Source organism: Octopus sinensis, linkage group LG28 (genome assembly GCF_006345805.1).
Source record: "Octopus sinensis linkage group LG28, ASM634580v1, whole genome shotgun sequence".
NCBI lineage: Eukaryota > Metazoa > Mollusca > Cephalopoda > Octopoda > Octopodidae > Octopus > Octopus sinensis.
Genome location: NC_043024.1, coordinates 14,881,686 through 14,899,529, shown reverse-complemented (window position 1 = coordinate 14,899,529; position 17,844 = coordinate 14,881,686). Strand labels below are relative to the sequence as shown.

General features: G+C 36.7%; 1 protein-coding gene across 5 annotated transcripts; it reads left to right on the top strand.

Annotated features, from left to right (window-relative positions):
- The first annotated feature begins 2,285 nt into the window (after nt 1–2,285).
- On the top strand, nt 2,286–9,735 carry LOC115225768 (zinc finger protein 726-like). Of its 5 annotated transcripts, none has more exons than XM_036514616.1 (3): nt 2,384–2,671; nt 7,467–8,216; nt 8,301–9,735. In XM_036514616.1, exons 2-3 carry the CDS (start codon nt 8,042–8,044, stop codon nt 9,284–9,286), a joined length of 1,161 nt encoding a protein of 386 aa, XP_036370509.1. In that variant the 5' UTR covers nt 2,384–2,671; nt 7,467–8,041; the 3' UTR covers nt 9,287–9,735. The 5 variants fall into 5 exon arrangements, with proteins under 5 accessions (XP_036370508.1, XP_036370509.1, XP_036370510.1 ...); XM_036514617.1 differs by having other exon boundaries at nt 7,467–8,261; nt 8,346–9,735; XM_036514615.1 differs by lacking the exon at nt 2,384–2,671 and adding an exon at nt 2,286–2,320 and having other exon boundaries at nt 7,467–9,735.
- The last annotated feature ends 8,109 nt before the right edge of the window (nt 9,736–17,844 follow it).

The window sequence follows — 17,844 nt, the reverse complement described above, 5'->3', positions numbered from 1 at the left end:
CCAAAATTGCACACACCTTCTTACCTGTATTGATCAATTTTCTCGGTGACCTGAAACTTTCCCACTGTTGGAGCCTTCGGTGGAAACTTTCACCAAAGCATTAGTATTTCACTGGGTTTTGCATTTTGATACACCCATGACAGTCACCACCAACAGAAGACATCAGTATGATTCTCACCTCTTTACCGAGCTGACTCGTCTCCTTAGGTATAAACACACCTGCACAACAGCATATCACCCCACAGCAAATGGCATGGTCGAACGCTTTCACTGCCACTAGTCTTACCCAGTCAAATGATCACACCTGTTTCTGTACAGGAATTTCCATCAAAGTATGCCAGTCGTTTGATCTTTTACCTGTAAGTCCTCAACAGCAAAATGTCGCTACATATGCCCCAAACGACATCAATACATGGATGTATGTTTTAGTCTGGGCCCTACAAAGTAATTGACAGAAAACCAAAGTATTTCGTTCTTGATATGAATAGAAAATAAAATTAAGTCAGCATTGATTGCTTGAAAAAGCAAAGCATTCATCGAATCAGATTTACCACCAGTTCCCACCGTTTCTGAAATGGCCAAAACAACAACTTCACCCTTCACAAGTACCCCAATTTCTTCACAACCTGTGCACACCACATCGGGAAGAATGGTCCGATGGCCTGCGAGATACATGCAGGTTTTAAGATAAGTACAAATTCTCCAGCTGATCATTACTTAATTGAAAGCATCTGATTCAATATGTCAAAACATTTTCATGGTTATACACAATTTCTGCCCATATAACCCAATTGACTCTGTAACACACACACAAACACAAAAATTAAGAGTATATGAACAAAAAAATTTTTATTTCATTTCAAACAACGAACTTTATTTTGTTTGAACTTTTTCATTCCTATGTATTGTTACAATCTCTTGCATCTACATTTTTTACTCCTTTTTGCAATGTGTTTTATCTTATTGCACGCACGCATGCACCTTTCCTAGCATACACAAAATACCCTAAACCATTGCACTTTCGTAGATAATGTCCTGCTGAATCGTTCGACTTTCGTTTCTCGAAAAGCTGGCTAGGAAGGGGGTAATGTGGAAATACAATTTCTCTCCCTAATTGAGATTTGAAACCGAGTCTGGAAGTTCTCCCCCTTGGCATACGGCCAATTGTCCTGTCAAAAAGAAACACTGATCTACATGTTCTCGACTTGACTCAAGTGTGTCTGTAAGTTTAAAAAGTAGATAGCTTGAGACTTGCATGTCCCTTGTCATTTTAGCAGCAGTCGAAAGGAAAAGTCGACCTTGGTGGAATTTGAACTCAGAACGTAACGGCAGACGAAATACGGCTATGCATTTCGCCCGGCGTGCTAACGTTTCTGCCAGTTCGCCACCTTACTAGTGGTTGAATATAATCATAATAAACTGACAATCCTGTATTTTCTTTTACCCCAAACCAGAAATTTTTTAGCACCTTCTCATACAGGAAATCAATATTGAGGCAAAATTTTAGTTTAAACATCCCACACAATCCCTCATAACTATTCTTTTAGTTTGGGGATTTTTCAGAAAATGTTGGCGGGTTTATAAGGGGGTTTTTTCTTACATCTACACACACACGCACTCGTTTGGTGAGGGAGGGGGTAATAATTCATTTTTTTTTCTTTTCGCATAACTGTATAAATTCCCGTGTGTAGAACACAAAATCGCAAAAAATTTTCGGAATATTTCAAAAAATAGAAAGAAGTTTTATGGGGTACTTTAACCAGGATTCTGTCAAATTATTTAAGAAATTTCCTGTTCTCACTAATAATTGTATCTTGGTACTACTTAAGAAGAATGGTCCCGTGACTAGTCGATCCTACAACGACTACCTAGCAAAGTAAATAAAACACAAAATATATAAATTTTTTTACACAAAGTAAATAATTTTTTAAAAACAAAGTAAATAAAACACAAAAACACAAAGTAATGATCGACTAGTCACGACTAGCTAGCGCGAGTGCGCGCACCGAGACCGCTCTTCTTATGTAGTACCTTGTATCTTAATCAGTTAAGCTAAAGATCCTTATCGATCATCTCCAGAGATGTGTGTTTGTGTTTGTGTCAGAGAGTGAAAGTGGGACACGGACACAATATCCGTATTTTTGTTCTTACGCATTAACGAGAACTGGGCGTGTCTGCATCCCGCCAACCAACGATACACACATCTATATATGTAATTAAACAAAAAGAGGTACCAACCAATCGGGAGCTATATTATAAGCAGACAGATTTTACAAAAACTACCATTCCTATTGGTAGTTATAAATCACAGAATGGAAAAGTAAGTATGAGAATGATAATAGCAATAATTCTTTTATATGCAGTCGAAACGGCGAATATTTGGGGAAGGTTTTGAGGTGGTTAATTTGAAATAATACGGCCAGGACGAAGAATCGATTTGAAATCGTTACACCGGGACTGATGTTGAAACTAGATCTAGAGTTAGTTCCCCTGTCAGTTAATTGTTCAGTTTTCCTAATTAATTAACACCTGACGTTTCAGTCACACCTGTATTACTTGACAAGTCTCCCTGTATTTAAGGGAATCGAATGAAATTTAGATTAAAGGTGTAATGTAATAGGTACAACATAAAGCGTATTATGACATCTCTACACTGGCTCTGTATTAATATGTAAGTATTATTTATATACTTTCATAGTTTGAACATCTTGGGAAGTCCTTCAGCTTTGGTATGAAGAGACGACGTCATTTCACCTCTTCTTCGGCCTAAGCCGCTTTCTTGGTTACGAAGGAAGGCTGTGTAAGTGAACGACATCGTGTACTAATTTGGAAGAATTGCCATCCCAACAGGAACTCAGTATTGTTAATATAAATATAATCATTGAATTTTTAAACGGAACGGCCAAAAAGAAACATTTGGTTGAATATTTTAGGAAATACAACAATTTGATTGGTCAACGATTTGGTCAAAATTTTGTCTATATTGCCTAAATGAATAAGCATCTATATTTGTCATGTCATATCTTTGAAACTGAGGTGATCATCACCTCCAAATTACACAAATGAATAGTGACCAATTGTTGCTCCTCCCGCCCCCTTTTTTTAAAGGTTGCTGGAAAGAAAACTTTTTATTTTTTGGCAATATTTTAAATATTTACCTGAACAAATGGTCGTTTTTGCAGTGTTTTCCAAAACTACAAGCCACAGGGATTTGAGTTTTGGCACATTTCTAAGAGGTATGGAGGTAAATAAATCATGAGATTTTAGGACATGACACCATTTCAATAGAATTTTAATGAACTATTGAAAATTGCTATTGATGGCGGAGTTTCGGATCAGGATGCTTACATAAGTTGGATTTTCTCCGTTTTGGTGGGTATTTTCCCATTTTATTATTGTTTTTTGCATCACGGTCTTGGAAACGATGGTGGAAAACTTTTTATGAAAACAATTTTAAAAACAATTGCAGCGTGGAAGGTGTTTGTATTCCATTTAAGAAACACGCAAAAGCCGTTCGGTTCACTTCAACATTTAAGTTTAATTTGTCAAAATATTTTCGTCGCTTTAAGACCGCGACCTGTTCACTGACAAAGATCCGTGCTGCATCCAGGGAACAGGTATAAAAAAAAAGAAATTCAAACGAAAACGTGATTTAAGATAGATTTAGCTGTTGTTGGAAACACTTCGCCCCCACCACATTTTCTCTCAAATTTGTTTATTTTTGTAATTTTTTTTGTTTTCACAAAAATCCCGTTTTCGGATACGGAGGTTTTCCGGAAAATTGCCAAAAATCGACATTGTGAAATTTTTTATCCCCCCCCCCCCAACTTCTTCAAATTTTGACTTTTTTTCCCCAACACTAACCCTAACCCTAAAACTCTAACCCTAACACCGTAACCGTAAGTACGGAAATGTTTTGAAATTTTTGTCCGAATCATTATGTCTATATTTTTCCGCATATTTTGGAAAAAAAAAAATTCTTAAAAAAAAAATTTTACAAAGATTTTGGGAAATTTTTTTCAGAATCATAATCTCCGTATTTTCCCGCATATTTTGAAAAAAAAATTGTGAAAAAACTTTAAAATGAAGGAAATGGATGTGTGTGTGTGTGTGTGTGTGTGTGGGGGGGGTTATTTAGAAATGTCGATTTTTGCCAATTTTTTTTTTCAGTTTCATATTCCCTGTAGCTGAAAAGAGGCGGGATTTGGTGTCAAAAAAAAATTTTTTTTAAAGGGTTGGGGTTTTTTTGGGGGGGGGGAGACAGGCAGAAGTCTTGCCTTGTTGTTTCTTACACATCCCACAACCGCCTCATATTTTCTCAGATTTTGTATTTTAGAAGTTATTTCGTCAGAAGTTAGAGTGACAATGGACAAATTCATGTTTGATATGTGCCAATATATGAAACTCTCAGCTTTTGACTTAATCTCCAACTTCTGCTGATTATATATATACATATTACATATATGTGTAAACAAATCTCATCACGCAATCAAACCAATGAAAGAGCCTCTACCTGGTCGCTCAACACACTAAAAATAGCAGCCAAAGTATCCCCCTACCTAAATCACATGCCCATTTTATGTAATGTCCTAGATTATCCCTAGAAAGACAATTTGCTGAAGGCTGGAATGTCTTTGATGATTGGTTTGCATCATCAGGGTTGATTTGAAGCTAAATAACAACATTATGGTAAATTTCTATATCAACACCTGCATGATTTTCATCCGCATCTTATCCTAGCACCCAGAGGACCCAACATTTTCACTAAGAAAGAAAAAACAAAAAATTTGATATTTTGTGTAGAATCAAGTACCCTGACCTCCCAATATGCTGCAAATCCAATATTTTGGTTTAGAAAAAATGAGGTGGGGGTTTCTCTCCACCCCCCTCCCAAGCCTGGAATCATTGGAATTTTTTTTTTGTTAAATGAATTCCTGTGACCTCCTAATATTGCAAAATTAGGTTACTTAAGGTGAGCCTGGTAACTGATGGTTTTGGGATCTTGTTGTTTGTAACTTTTGGTGAGCCATGGTGCAACCAACAACATAGTAAAATTCCCTGCCATTAATTTGGTGTGGATGGGTAATATCAAATAATTCAATCACAACATATATTTAAATTAAACATGAAAAAAATTGAAATATTATCATTCAGTATTTTATAAGGTAAAATCTTAAATTATTAATTGACACATTATTAATTATCTTATAACAGCAATACCTGGAAAAATCATGGATTACATGGAAAAATGCGAGCATGAAAAGTAATATTCTTAAGATTATAATCCTAGAAAAGTACAGAACAAATCATTACACCTGTAAAAGTATAGGAGAAGCTATTACTTCTTGTAAAAAATAAAAAAACCTTTTACTTAAAATATTGCAGTTAAATTAAAATTGGAATAGTAAAACTTATTTTATTATAGTTTACAAATAACACTATACCTATTTAAGTAGAATTTGGCCAATTTACTACCTTAAATACAGAACAAAGTGACTAATTAGACAAACTTACGAATTAGCTGAACAGTTTTGTACAATAAATTTAAAAGATGAGAACTGTAAAGATTGATAAATTAGAAGAACTGGCATTCTTTACTGCAATATTCTAAGTAAAAAGTTTCTTATTCTTTACTTTACTAGAAGTAATAGCTTGTCCTATACTTTTACAGGTGTAATAACTCGTCCTATACTTTTACAGGTGTAATAACTCGTCCTGTACTTTTCCAGGTTTATAATCTTAGGAATATTACTTTTTATGCTCGCATTTTACCATGTGATATATATTGGGTCATCCCATAAATAATGCAGTTTTTCAGCTGCATGAAGTAAAAGTCGGAGGAGGACAGGATAAATTACCTGCATCAACTTGCTATAAAAGCAGGTAGTAATTTTACTTTGTATTTATTCTTAGTGCAGTTCAATTTTAAGTTATTTTTTTCAAAGCTATAATGGAAATAACAAAGGAGCATATTTTGCTTTATGAGTTCAATAAAGACAAGGATGAGAAATATTAATGCAGTATATGGGGATCGGACAGTAAGCGTGATCCAGTGTCAACAGTAGTTCCAGAAATTCTGAGCCAGAAACTACAGCCTAGAAGACTAGTGTCCTGAAAAATCTGTAGGGCTCAAAGAGGACATCCTACAAACCCTGGTGGAACAAAATCAAATTGTAACTGTTGAGTAACTAGCAGAGAAGCTTGGATTTGGTCGGTCAACCATTCATTAACACCTGCATGCCATCAGAAAAGTCAGAAAATTGAGTCAATGGGTTCTTCACAAACTTTCTGAGTCTAATCGCACACAGAGAGTGAATGTGTGCTCTTCTTTGCTGTCATATCTCATGAATGAATCTTTTTCTGGGACCAAAAAGTGACTGGTGACGAGAAATGGGTTCTCTATAAAAATGTCAAGCACCAAAGACAGTAGGTAGGGAAAGGAGAAACATTCGCACCACAGACTAAAGAAGGTCTTCACCAATGTAAAGTGTTGTTATCTGTTTGGTGGGATATGAAAATTTAGTCCACTTTGAACATTTAAACCCAAACCAAATGATAAAAAAGGAGATCCACTGTGAGTCGGTTGAGTGGCTTAAGTCAGCACTAGAAGAAAAACGACCATCTTTGGTTACAAGACGAAAGGTAATCTTCCATCAGAATAATGCTCAGCCACATATAGCGAGGATGACATTCCAAAGGGTGGAACAGTTTGAATGGGAAACGATGCTCCACCCACCATATTCCCCAGACATTGCCCCATCTGATTATCATTTATTCTGCAGTCTTCAAAATCATTTGGACAGCAAAAATATGAATTCTGTAGACGAGGTCAGTACAGCACTGGAGGAGTATTTTTTATCACAGACAAGTGAATTTTGGAAGAGGGGCCTTGCAAGTTTACCAGATAGATGGAAGAGCATTGTAGAAAATGAAGGAGAGTATATTTTAGATTAAAAAAGAACTTTATCTGAATTTTGAAAAGTAAAAGAAGAATAAAAAGACCATATTATTTATGGGATGACCCAGTATCTATTTATATGCATATGTTTATATATCATCATCATCGTTTAATGTCCGTTTTCCATGCTAGCATGGGTTGGATGGTTTGACCAGGGTCTGGGAAGCCAGGAGGCTGCACCAGGCTCCAGTCTGATCTGGCTGTGTTTCTACAGCTGGATGCCCTTCCTCCATGAGTGTAGTGGGTGCTTTTTACGTGATACCGGCACAGGGACCAGGGGAGGCAGGCAACGGCCATGATCGGTTGGTGCTTTTTACGTGCCACCATGTGTTATATTACATATACATCTTTCTGCCTTGAAAATGGCAATCATTAGGTAAGTTGATTTGTTCAGGTGAAGGTCTATATCTTCAGTTTATGAATATAGAAATATAGTAAAACCATCTTTTTAAGTTCTATCTCATCTTAAGTTTGCTCTCTTTCTCATTTTGCTTCTCTATCATTTCAGAGCATCGGATGACATTGACAGAAGAGAATTCTGAACTTCAGATGTATTGACATTTTCAACATTTCAATATTAAGGGGAAATATTCTACAGAACAGATATAACCCTCTTTATATAAATCTATGGTGAATTATTGTGAAATATTTTCTCTCAGCTGAGATTAACAGGGAAATTCTCCTTATGAAACTGTCTTCAATGTATATGACATTTATTTGTGTTGAAATAAATTCGCAAAGTAGATAAGAACATCTTTAGGCATCAACAAGGATTAAATTTACTGGGAATATAGCAGCAGAATTATTTGTTATATTTAAACTTGAGGTACAAACAAGAAAAATAACCATGTGGCAATAGAAAAATAGCAGAAAAAGGAACTATTTAACAAGCTTGAAGTGAATTATATTTTGCTGAAGAAGTTCTGAAAGAGATAAGAATATTGTTGTATAATCGTACAACCTGTAAATTGCTACTCTTTGAAAAAACGTAACATCTCAACTTGCAGATGCAGTTGTACAGAAAGGAGACCGACCAACTTTGGTATTTGTAGTATATTGTTCTCTCGGTAACGTAACTTAACTATGCCTAAATATATTCATAAAGCAGAGCAACCTTTTCGCTGTGATATATGCGGTAAAACTTTTGCCCATGCTGGAAACTTCACTATTCACAGTCGGACTCATACAGGTGAGAAACCATTTCGTTGCGATATCTGTGGTAAATCATTTATTCATACAGGTCAGTTGAATATTCACAAACGAGTTCATACAGGAGAAAAGCCATTTCGCTGTGATATCTGTGGTAAATCATTTATCCATACAGGACAACTATCTATTCACCAACGTATTCATACTGGCAAGAAGCCATTTCGCTGTGATATCTGTGGTAAATCATTTCCTTATAAAGACAGCTTAACTACTCACAACCGTACACATACAGGAGAGAAGCCATTCCATTGTGATTTCTGTGGTAAATCATTCTCTCATGTAAATAGCTTGACTTTACACAAAAAGCTTCATACAGGAGAGAAGCCTTTTTGCTGTGATATCTGTGGTAAATCATTCTCCTGTAAAGGTACATTAACCAGCCACAAACTGTCTCATACGGGAGAAAAGCCATTTAGCTGTGATGTCTGTCATAAAACATTTTCCCGTAAAGGTACATTAACTACCCACAAACGGATTCATAGAGGAGAAAAATCATATTGTGATATCTGTGGAAAATCATTCTCTCATCCATACAGTGTAATTGTTCACAAACGGATTCATACCAAAGAGAAACCATACCGCTGTGATATTTGTGGTAAATCATTTACCCGTGGAGATATCTTAACTGTTCACAAACAGGTTCATACAGGAAAGAAACATGAGTGTGATATCTGTAATGAATCATTATCTGTAAGTGGTGACTTAACTGAACACAAATATACTCCTGAAAAGGAGAAACCAGATGATTGCAACATCGAATGTATTCATGAAAGCGAGAAACCATACCGCTGTGATATATGTGGTAAATCTTTTACTCAGAATGGTGGCTTGACTGTTCACAGACGTATTCATACAGGAGAAAAGCAATATCGCTGTGATATCTGTGGTAAGTTATTACCTCACAAAAGTGCCTTAACTACGCACAAACGCATTCATACAGGAGAAAAACCATATCGCTGCGACATATGTGGTAAATCCTTCTCTCAGAGAGGGGACTTAAATAAACACAAATATATTCATACTGGAGAGAAACTATTTCGCTGTGCTGTCTGTGGTAAATCATTTTCCCAAAGTAGTAACTTAAGCACACACAAACGGATTCATACCCGAGGGAAGTGATATCTGTGGCATATTCTCTTCAAATCATTACTTAGCTGAGCATAAGTGCATCGACACATGAGTAAAACCATTTCACTGTGATATCTTGTAAATCATTCTCTCAGATGGAACTGAGAAACAAATTTATTCATAGAAGAGAAAAGCCTAATATCTGATATTTGTGGTTAATCATTCTCTCCTAATAAATATGTTTCTTTACTATACAGGTGTTTATTCAAACAGAAGAATAAAAACTGTATCGTCCAAAGTCTGCAATAACAATCTTGAAATATTTAATATTATATTAAAAAGTGATGAATTGACTCAGTAATTTCAGTGTCAGACAAAATATGTGAACGTGACCTGGGTGTTATTGTCGACAGTGATTTGCGTTGGACAAAACACATCGCTAAAATTGTCAAGAAGGCTGAGGGTGTCTTGGCATCACTCACCAAATCCTTTGTGAGCCGCTCTCCGGCTATCTATCTGCGGCTTTATATAGCTATGGTAAGACCTCACCTGGAATTTGCATCACCGGTCTGGAACCCCTATCTTGCCCAGGACATCACTCGTCTGGAAGCTGTTCAGCGACGTGCAACCAAAAGAATACCCTCCATCAGGCATTTGCCATATCCTGAATGCCTTACTTCCCTGGGCATAGACACATTGAAACTCCGACGTCTGGCAGCTGACTTGGCAGACACCCATAAAATTATCAACCATCGCACAAACAATAACTCTGAGCACCTCTTCAAACTCCACCCATCTAACACCCGTGGACATATTTACAAAGTAAGAAAACAGCACAGCTCCCATGACTTCAGGAAACATTTTTTCACGCTGAGAGTTGCTGAAGCATGGAACAAACTGCCGGCATCGGTTGTTAGTTGTCGGAGCACTGCATCCTTCAAGACTTCTATGCTTCCTGAGATTCGCCAACACTACACTTGATTTTCTCCCCTCCATGCACACACAAGCATGTTCACTTTCCAGACATTTCTACATTACTGCATGTACTTTATATGCACTTTCTGACAAGTTGTGGTGCACCTGAGCACTATGCAATAATTTCATTATTATTATTATATCTTGTGGCACTTATTCCAGCTCCTTGCATTCATCATTCTTCATTATTATTTCACTTAAATTTCCGTGTTTGCAAGAGTCAGACAAAATTTGATGGAGCAAATTTTCTGCAACCAGATGTTAAAGAAACTGACTTCTCCGTTCTTGTAAGTTTGTGAATTTCTGCTACTCAATAACTTTCCGTCCAACTTTCCCTAGCCTCTTCATGCCTTATAAGGACCAACTCCAATGTATGGAAACAAAAAAAAAAGGATTTCTCATTTCCACAAAGACAAATGTTCTGATCCAAATCGCTTGCATCATCTCAATAAATGACAAAAACAATTCTAAACAAGTATCTCTTTCATGAACCATTATCATCTATTTCCTTTCCCTCTGACTGCCACTTCTATGGTTCCTGTAGAACCAAACGTAGAAGAGACTGGCTCTTGTATGCTCTTCATCTATGGTCTGCTGCATTTGTCAAATTTAGCTCCAGCGTATCTTGGCTAGGACATTGAGTTTTATAAACCCCCATATGAAGCCATGTAACACTTCAAATTTTGATTTGATTAATTAATTTATTACCCCTTTCTTTCCACCCTTAGTCAGTTGTGTTTAATTATACAGTTTAAAAGCGACCAGTTAGTTGTATAATGGAAATAAAACCAATTTGAAGCAACTGCAAATTTTTCTTCTGATGATTTTGAATTTTAAAATATTGGTGAAATACAACAGAAAATTGAATGTTTTTTTTTTTTATTTGAAATGTTTCTAGAAGTTTCCATTTTCATGAATTGGCAGATGCTCGGGAGCATTGACCTCCGAAAAGCTGCAGAAAACAACTTCCGTCACTTTCCAGGGGGAAAAACTAGAAGTAGTTGATAGCTTCCGTTATCTAGGTGACCAAGTCAGTAGTGGGGGTGGGTGCGCTGAGAGTGTAACTGTTAGAATAAGAATAGCCTGGGCAAAGTTTAGGGAGCTCTTACCTCTGCTGGTGACTAAAGGCCTCTCGCTCAGAGTAAAAGGCAGTCTGTATGATGCATGTGTACGAACTGCCGTGAAACATGGGCCGTGACTGCTGAGGACATGCGTAAGCTCATGAGGAATGAAGCCAGTATGCTCCGATGGATGTGTAATGTCAGTGTACTTACTCGACAGAGCGTTAGTTCCTTGAGAAAAATGTTGTACCTAAGAAGCATCAGTTGTGGTGTGCAAGAGAGACGATTGCGCTGGTATGGTCATGTGGCAAGAATGGATGAAGATAGGTGTGTGAGAAAGTGCCAATCCCTAGCAGTTGAGGGAACCCGTGGAAGAGGTAGACCCAGGAAAACCTGGGACGAGGTGGTAAAGCACGACCTTCGAACTTTAGGTCTCACCATGGAAATGACTAGAGACCGAGACCTATGGAAGTATGCTGTGTGTGAGAAGACCCAGCAAGACTAGTGAAGCCATAACCCGGGGCCCCTACCTGGGACCTAGTCAGTCCACCTGTGCATACCTTCCTTCTTGTGACACTTGTTAAGACCTGTTGAGGCAAGTGAAAACCAAATCAATCAAACCAAATCAAAATAGATGAACATCAATGGAATTTGTATCCTTGTGGTACCAGTGCCGGTGGCACATAAGAAAACCATCCAAACGTGGCCGTAGCCAGTACCGCATCGACTGGCCTCCATGCTGTGGGCACGTAACAAACACCATCCGATCTTGGCCGTTCGCCAGCCTCGTCTGGCACCTGTGTCGGTGGCACATAAAAAACACCATCCGAGCGTGGCCGTCTGCCAGCCTCGTCTGGAACCTGTGTCGGTGGCACATAAAAAACACCATCCGAGCGTGGCCGTCTGCCAGCCTCGTCTGGCACCTGTGTTGGTGGCACATAAAATCACCCACTACACTCTCGGAGTGGTTGGCTTTAGGAAGGGCATCCAGCTGTAGAAACATTGCCAGATCTGACTGGCCTGGTGCAGCCTTCGGGCTTGCCAGACCCCAATTGAACTGTCCAACCCATGCTAGCATGGAAAGCGGACGTTAAACGATGATGATGATGATGATGATATATATATATATATATATACACGACGGGCTTCTTTCAGTTTCTGTCTATGAAATCCCAAGGCTATAGTAGAAGACACTTGCTCAAGGTACCACACAGTGGGACTGAACCCAGAACCATGTAGTTGGTAAGCAAGCTACTTACCACACAGCCACTCCTATGCTTAGTAACATTCTATCCATCTTTACGTTCTGAGTTCAAATTCCACTAAGGTCAATTTTGCCTTTCAGTCTTTCTGGGGTGATAAAATAAGTACCAGTTGAATACTGGGGTTGATGTAATTGACTTCTCTCCCCGCCTATGAAGCTGCTGGCCTTGCACGAAAATTTGAAACCATTACACTGTATAACATGATTTTTGTCCTTGGGTAGCAACTGTTATTTTCTTTTTGCTTGCTCCTTGAAACTATGAAAAATATCCTCCTTCAAACTTTGCTTCCGTTACATTTTCTCAAACCCCAAAGAATCCCTCTCGACACATGGCTATGATGCTCTCTCACTGCTCCTTCTCATGATCAGAGGTGCACATATTGTCAACCACTAAGGGACATGCTCAAGGGGTTAAGGTCAAGCAACTGATAAGCAAATCTGTAGCCTGCATGGCCATACTTTCTGTGAGTTAGACGTTTTCCAAGCAGGTTTTTCACAGCTCACTGCCTTTCTGCCCACAAGCCTCTCCTATTTCTAAGCAAGGTAATATTGCCCTATAAACAGACTTGTATTTATATCTATCTATCTATCTATCTATCTATCTATCTATCTATCTATCTATCTATCTATCTATCTATCTATCTATCTATCTATCTATCTATCTTTATCTATCTATCTATCTATCTATCTATCTTTATCTATCTTTATCTATCTATCTATCTTATCTATCTATCTATCTTTATCTATCTATCTATCTATCTTTATCTATCTATCTATCTATCTATCTTTATCTATCTATCTATCTATCTATCTATCTATCTATTATCTATCTATCTATCTATCTATCTATCTATCTATCTATCTTTATCTATCTATCTATCTATCTATCTATCTATCTATCTATCTATCTATCTATCTATCTATCTACCTAACTGTTTGTCTGTCTGTCTCTATCTATCTATGTGTGTGTGTGTGTAGGAGTGTCTGTGTGATAAGTAGCTTGCTTACCAACCACATAGTTCCGGGTTCAGTCCTACAGCGTGGCACCTTGGGCAAGTGTCTTCTACTATAGCCTTGGGCCGATCAAAGCCTTGTGAGTGGATTTGGTAGACAGAAACTGAAAGAAGCCCATCGAAAATATGTGTGTGTGTTTGTCCCCCGGCATCGGTTGACAACCGATGCTGGTGTGTTTACGTTCCCGTAACTTAGTGGTTCGGCAAAAGAGATCGATAGAATAAATACTAGGCTTACAAAGAATAAATCCTGAGGTCGATTTGCTCAACTAAAGGCTGTGCTCCAGCAGGACTGCAGTGAAATGACTGAAATGAGTAAAAGAATATATATATATCTATAGTGGACTTACGGAGATGTACCTGCATAGCAAGTGATTTGATCTGAGATCGTGTGCTGAAACGAAAACAATTGCAGTGTGGAAGGTGTTTATAAGCCATTTAAGAAACACACAAAAGCCGTTCGATTCACTTCAACATCTAAGTTTAATTTGTCAAAATATTTTCGTCGCTTTGAGACTGCGACCTGTTCACTGACAAAAATCCGTGAACAAAGAACGTACTCCATCTGGTGAGAAATATTTATTTAAAGGTCACAATACATGTATTTAAGCTCTACTAACAGTTTCATATATTGAGAAATACTTCTTTTTCAGGTTCAGACCACTTATCATAACCGACTAAAAGAACTGAATAGTAGAAGAAACGTGAAACCACTGAGGAGGCAGCATATAGAAAATGCATAAAGTAGAAAACGAAAACAATAACTATTAATAGGACGAATGCTGCCTGTGTCCGTTGAATGAAGGAACTTGCAGGAGATGGTTTGCAAAATTCAGAAGTGGAGATTTCAGCCTTGAAGATGAAGAACGAACAGGACGTTCAGTTGAGTTTGATGATAAGCTCCTTGAGGCATCACTTGGATCTTTTCCTTTTGAATGCCAGTTTTCAACATAATTTCTAGTTAACTAAACACTTTTAAACTTCGTATACTGGTAGAATGTGTTTATAAAACATTATTTTTTCTTGGCTTTATTGAGAAAATTCTATATGTTCTAACATATTTCGACTTTAATTTCGAGCATTTCAGCAATTTTAACCAATCGCTGACCTCCATTTGGGGTGAAAACATTCCGTGCTGTATGAATATGTCCCTTGTTTAAGAAACAGATTGGGTTTATTTACATTTGCGAAGAAAAAAAGATACCCTTCCCCCACCCCTAACCCTAATCCTACTTGAAGAGAATCCTGCATTATCAGTTGAAGAATTGGCAATAAAGCTTAGTTCATTTATAATGGACACAGGTTTGTGTGTCACATAGCTAGCTAGAGGCAATGGCCTCTTGGAGCTAATCAACGGCAGCATTCTGGACTGCCATGTTAGCTTGGTGATAACTATTAATATTAAGTACTGCTGCCGTAGTCTCCTTTAGAAAGACTTAGAAATATTAATATTTCTATTTTTGAAAAGAATAACTAAAATGTAAAAATGTTAAAAGGTAAAAGAGTTATCCCCCGTGACCTTAAATGATAAGGCTGGAAAGATATTGACTAGTTAATCAGGAATAGGTGGAATTTTCCAATTCTTCAAAATATATTTATACATACTAGCTGGACCCGTGAAGAATTCACAGAAAACAGGAATAGGTGGAATTTTCCAATTCTTCAAAATATATTTATACATACTAGCTGGACCTGTGAAAAATTCACAGTAAACAGGAATAGGTAGAAGTTTCCAATTCTTCAAAATATATTTATACATACTAGCTGGACCTGTGAAAAATTCACAGAAACAGGAATAGGTGGAATTTTCCAATTCTTCAAAATATATTTATACATACTAGCTGGACCCGTGAAGAATTCACAGAAAACAGGAATAGGTGGAATTTTCCAATTCTTCAAAATATATTTATACATACTAGCTGGACCCGTGAAGAATTCACAGAAAACAGGAATAGGTGGTATTTTCCAATTCTTCAAAATATATTTATACATACTAGCTGGACCTGTGAATTTTCCAATTCTTCAAAATATATTTATACATACTAGATGGACCTGTGAAAAATTCACAGAAAACAGGAATAGGTGGAATTTTCCAATTCTTCAAAATATATTTATACATACTAGCTGGACCCTTGAAAAATTCACAGACAACAGGAATAGGCGGAATTTTCCAATTCTTCAAAATATATTTATATATACTAGCTGGACCCATGAAGAATTCACAGAGAACAGGAATAGGTGGAATTTTCCAATTCTTCAAAATATATTTATACATACTAGCTGGACCCATGAAAAATTCACAGAAAACAGGAATAGGTGGAAGTTTCCAATTCTTCAAAATATATTTATACATACTAGCCGGACCCGTGAAGAATTCACAGAAAACAGGAATAGGTGGAATTTTCCAATTCTTCAAAATATATTTATACATACTAGCTGGACCCATGAAAAATTCACAGAAAACAGGAATAGGTGGAATTTTCCAATTCTTCAAAATATATTTATACATACTAGCTGGACCAGTGAAAAATTCACAGAAAACAGGAATAGGTGGAATTTTCCAATTCTTCAAAATATATTTATACATACTAGCTGGACCCGTGAAAAATTCACAGAAAACAGGAATAGGTGGAATTTTCCAATTCTTCAAAATATATTTATACATACTAGCTGGACCCGTGAAAAATTCACAGAAAACAGGAATAGGTGGAATTTTCCAATTCTTCAAAATATATTTATACATACTAGCTGGACCCGTGAAAAATTCACAGAAAAGAGGATTAGGCGGAATTTTCCAATTCTTCAAAATATATTTATACATACTAGATGGACCCGTGAAAAATTCACAGAAAACAGGAATAGGTGGAATCTTCCAATTCTTCAAAATATATTTATACATACTAGCCGGACCCGTGAAGAATTCACAGAAAACAGGAATAGGTGGAAGTTTCCAATTCTTCAAAATATATTTATACATACTAGCTGGACCTGTGAAAAATTCACAGTAAACAGGAATAGGTAGAAGTTTCCAATTCTTCAAAATATATTTATACATACTAGCTGGACCTGTGAAAAATTCACAGAAAACAGGAATAGGTGGAATTTTCCAATTCTTCAAAATATTTATACATACTAGCTGGACCCGTGAAGAATTCACAGAAAACAGGAATAGGTGGAATTTTCCAATTCTTCAAAATATATTTATACATACTAGCTGGACCCGTGAAGAATTCACAGAAAACAGGAATAGGTGGAATTTTCCAATTCTTCAAAATATATTTATACATACTAGCTGGACCTGTGAAAAATTCACAGAAAACAGGAATAGGTGGAATTTTCCAATTCTTCAAAATATATTTATACACACTAGCTGGACCCTTGAAAAATTCACAGACAACAGGAATAGGCGGAATTTTCCAATTCTTCAAAATATATTTATATATACTAGCTGGACCCATGAAGAATTCACAGAGAACAGGAATAGGTGGAATTTTCCAATTCTTCAAAATATATTTATACATACTAGCTGGACCCGTGAAGAATTCACAGAAAACAGGAATAGGTGGAAGTTTCCAATTCTTCAAAATATATTTATACATACTAGCCGGACCCGTGCAGAATTCACAGAAAACAGGAATAGGTGGAATTTTCCAATTCTTCAAAATATATTTATACATACTAGCCGGACCCGTGCAGAATTCACAGAAAACAGGAATAGGTGGAATTTTCCAATTCTTCAAAATATATTTATACATACTAGCTGGACCTGTGAAAAATTCACAGAAAACAGGAATAGGTGGAATTTTCCAATTCTTCAAAATATATTTATACATACTAGCCGGACCCATGAAGAATTCACAGAAAACAGGAATAGGTGGAATTTTCCAATTCTTCAAAATATATTTATACATACTAGCTGGACCCATGAAAAATTCACAGATAACAGGAATAGGTGGAATTTTCCAATTCTTCAAAATATATTTATACATACTAGCCGGACCCGTGAAGAATTCACAGAAAACAGGAATAGGTGGAATTTTCCAATTCTTCAAAATATATTTATACATACTAGCTGGACCCGTGAAAAATTCACAGAAAACAGGAATAGGTGGAATTTTCCAATTCTTCAAAAATATTTATACATACTAGCTGGACCAGTGAAAAATTCACAGAAAACAGGAATAGGTGGAATTTTCCAATTCTTCAAAATATATTTATACATACTAGCTGGACCCGTGAAAAATTCACAGAAAACAGGAATAGGTGGAATTTTCCAATTCTTCAAAATATATTTAT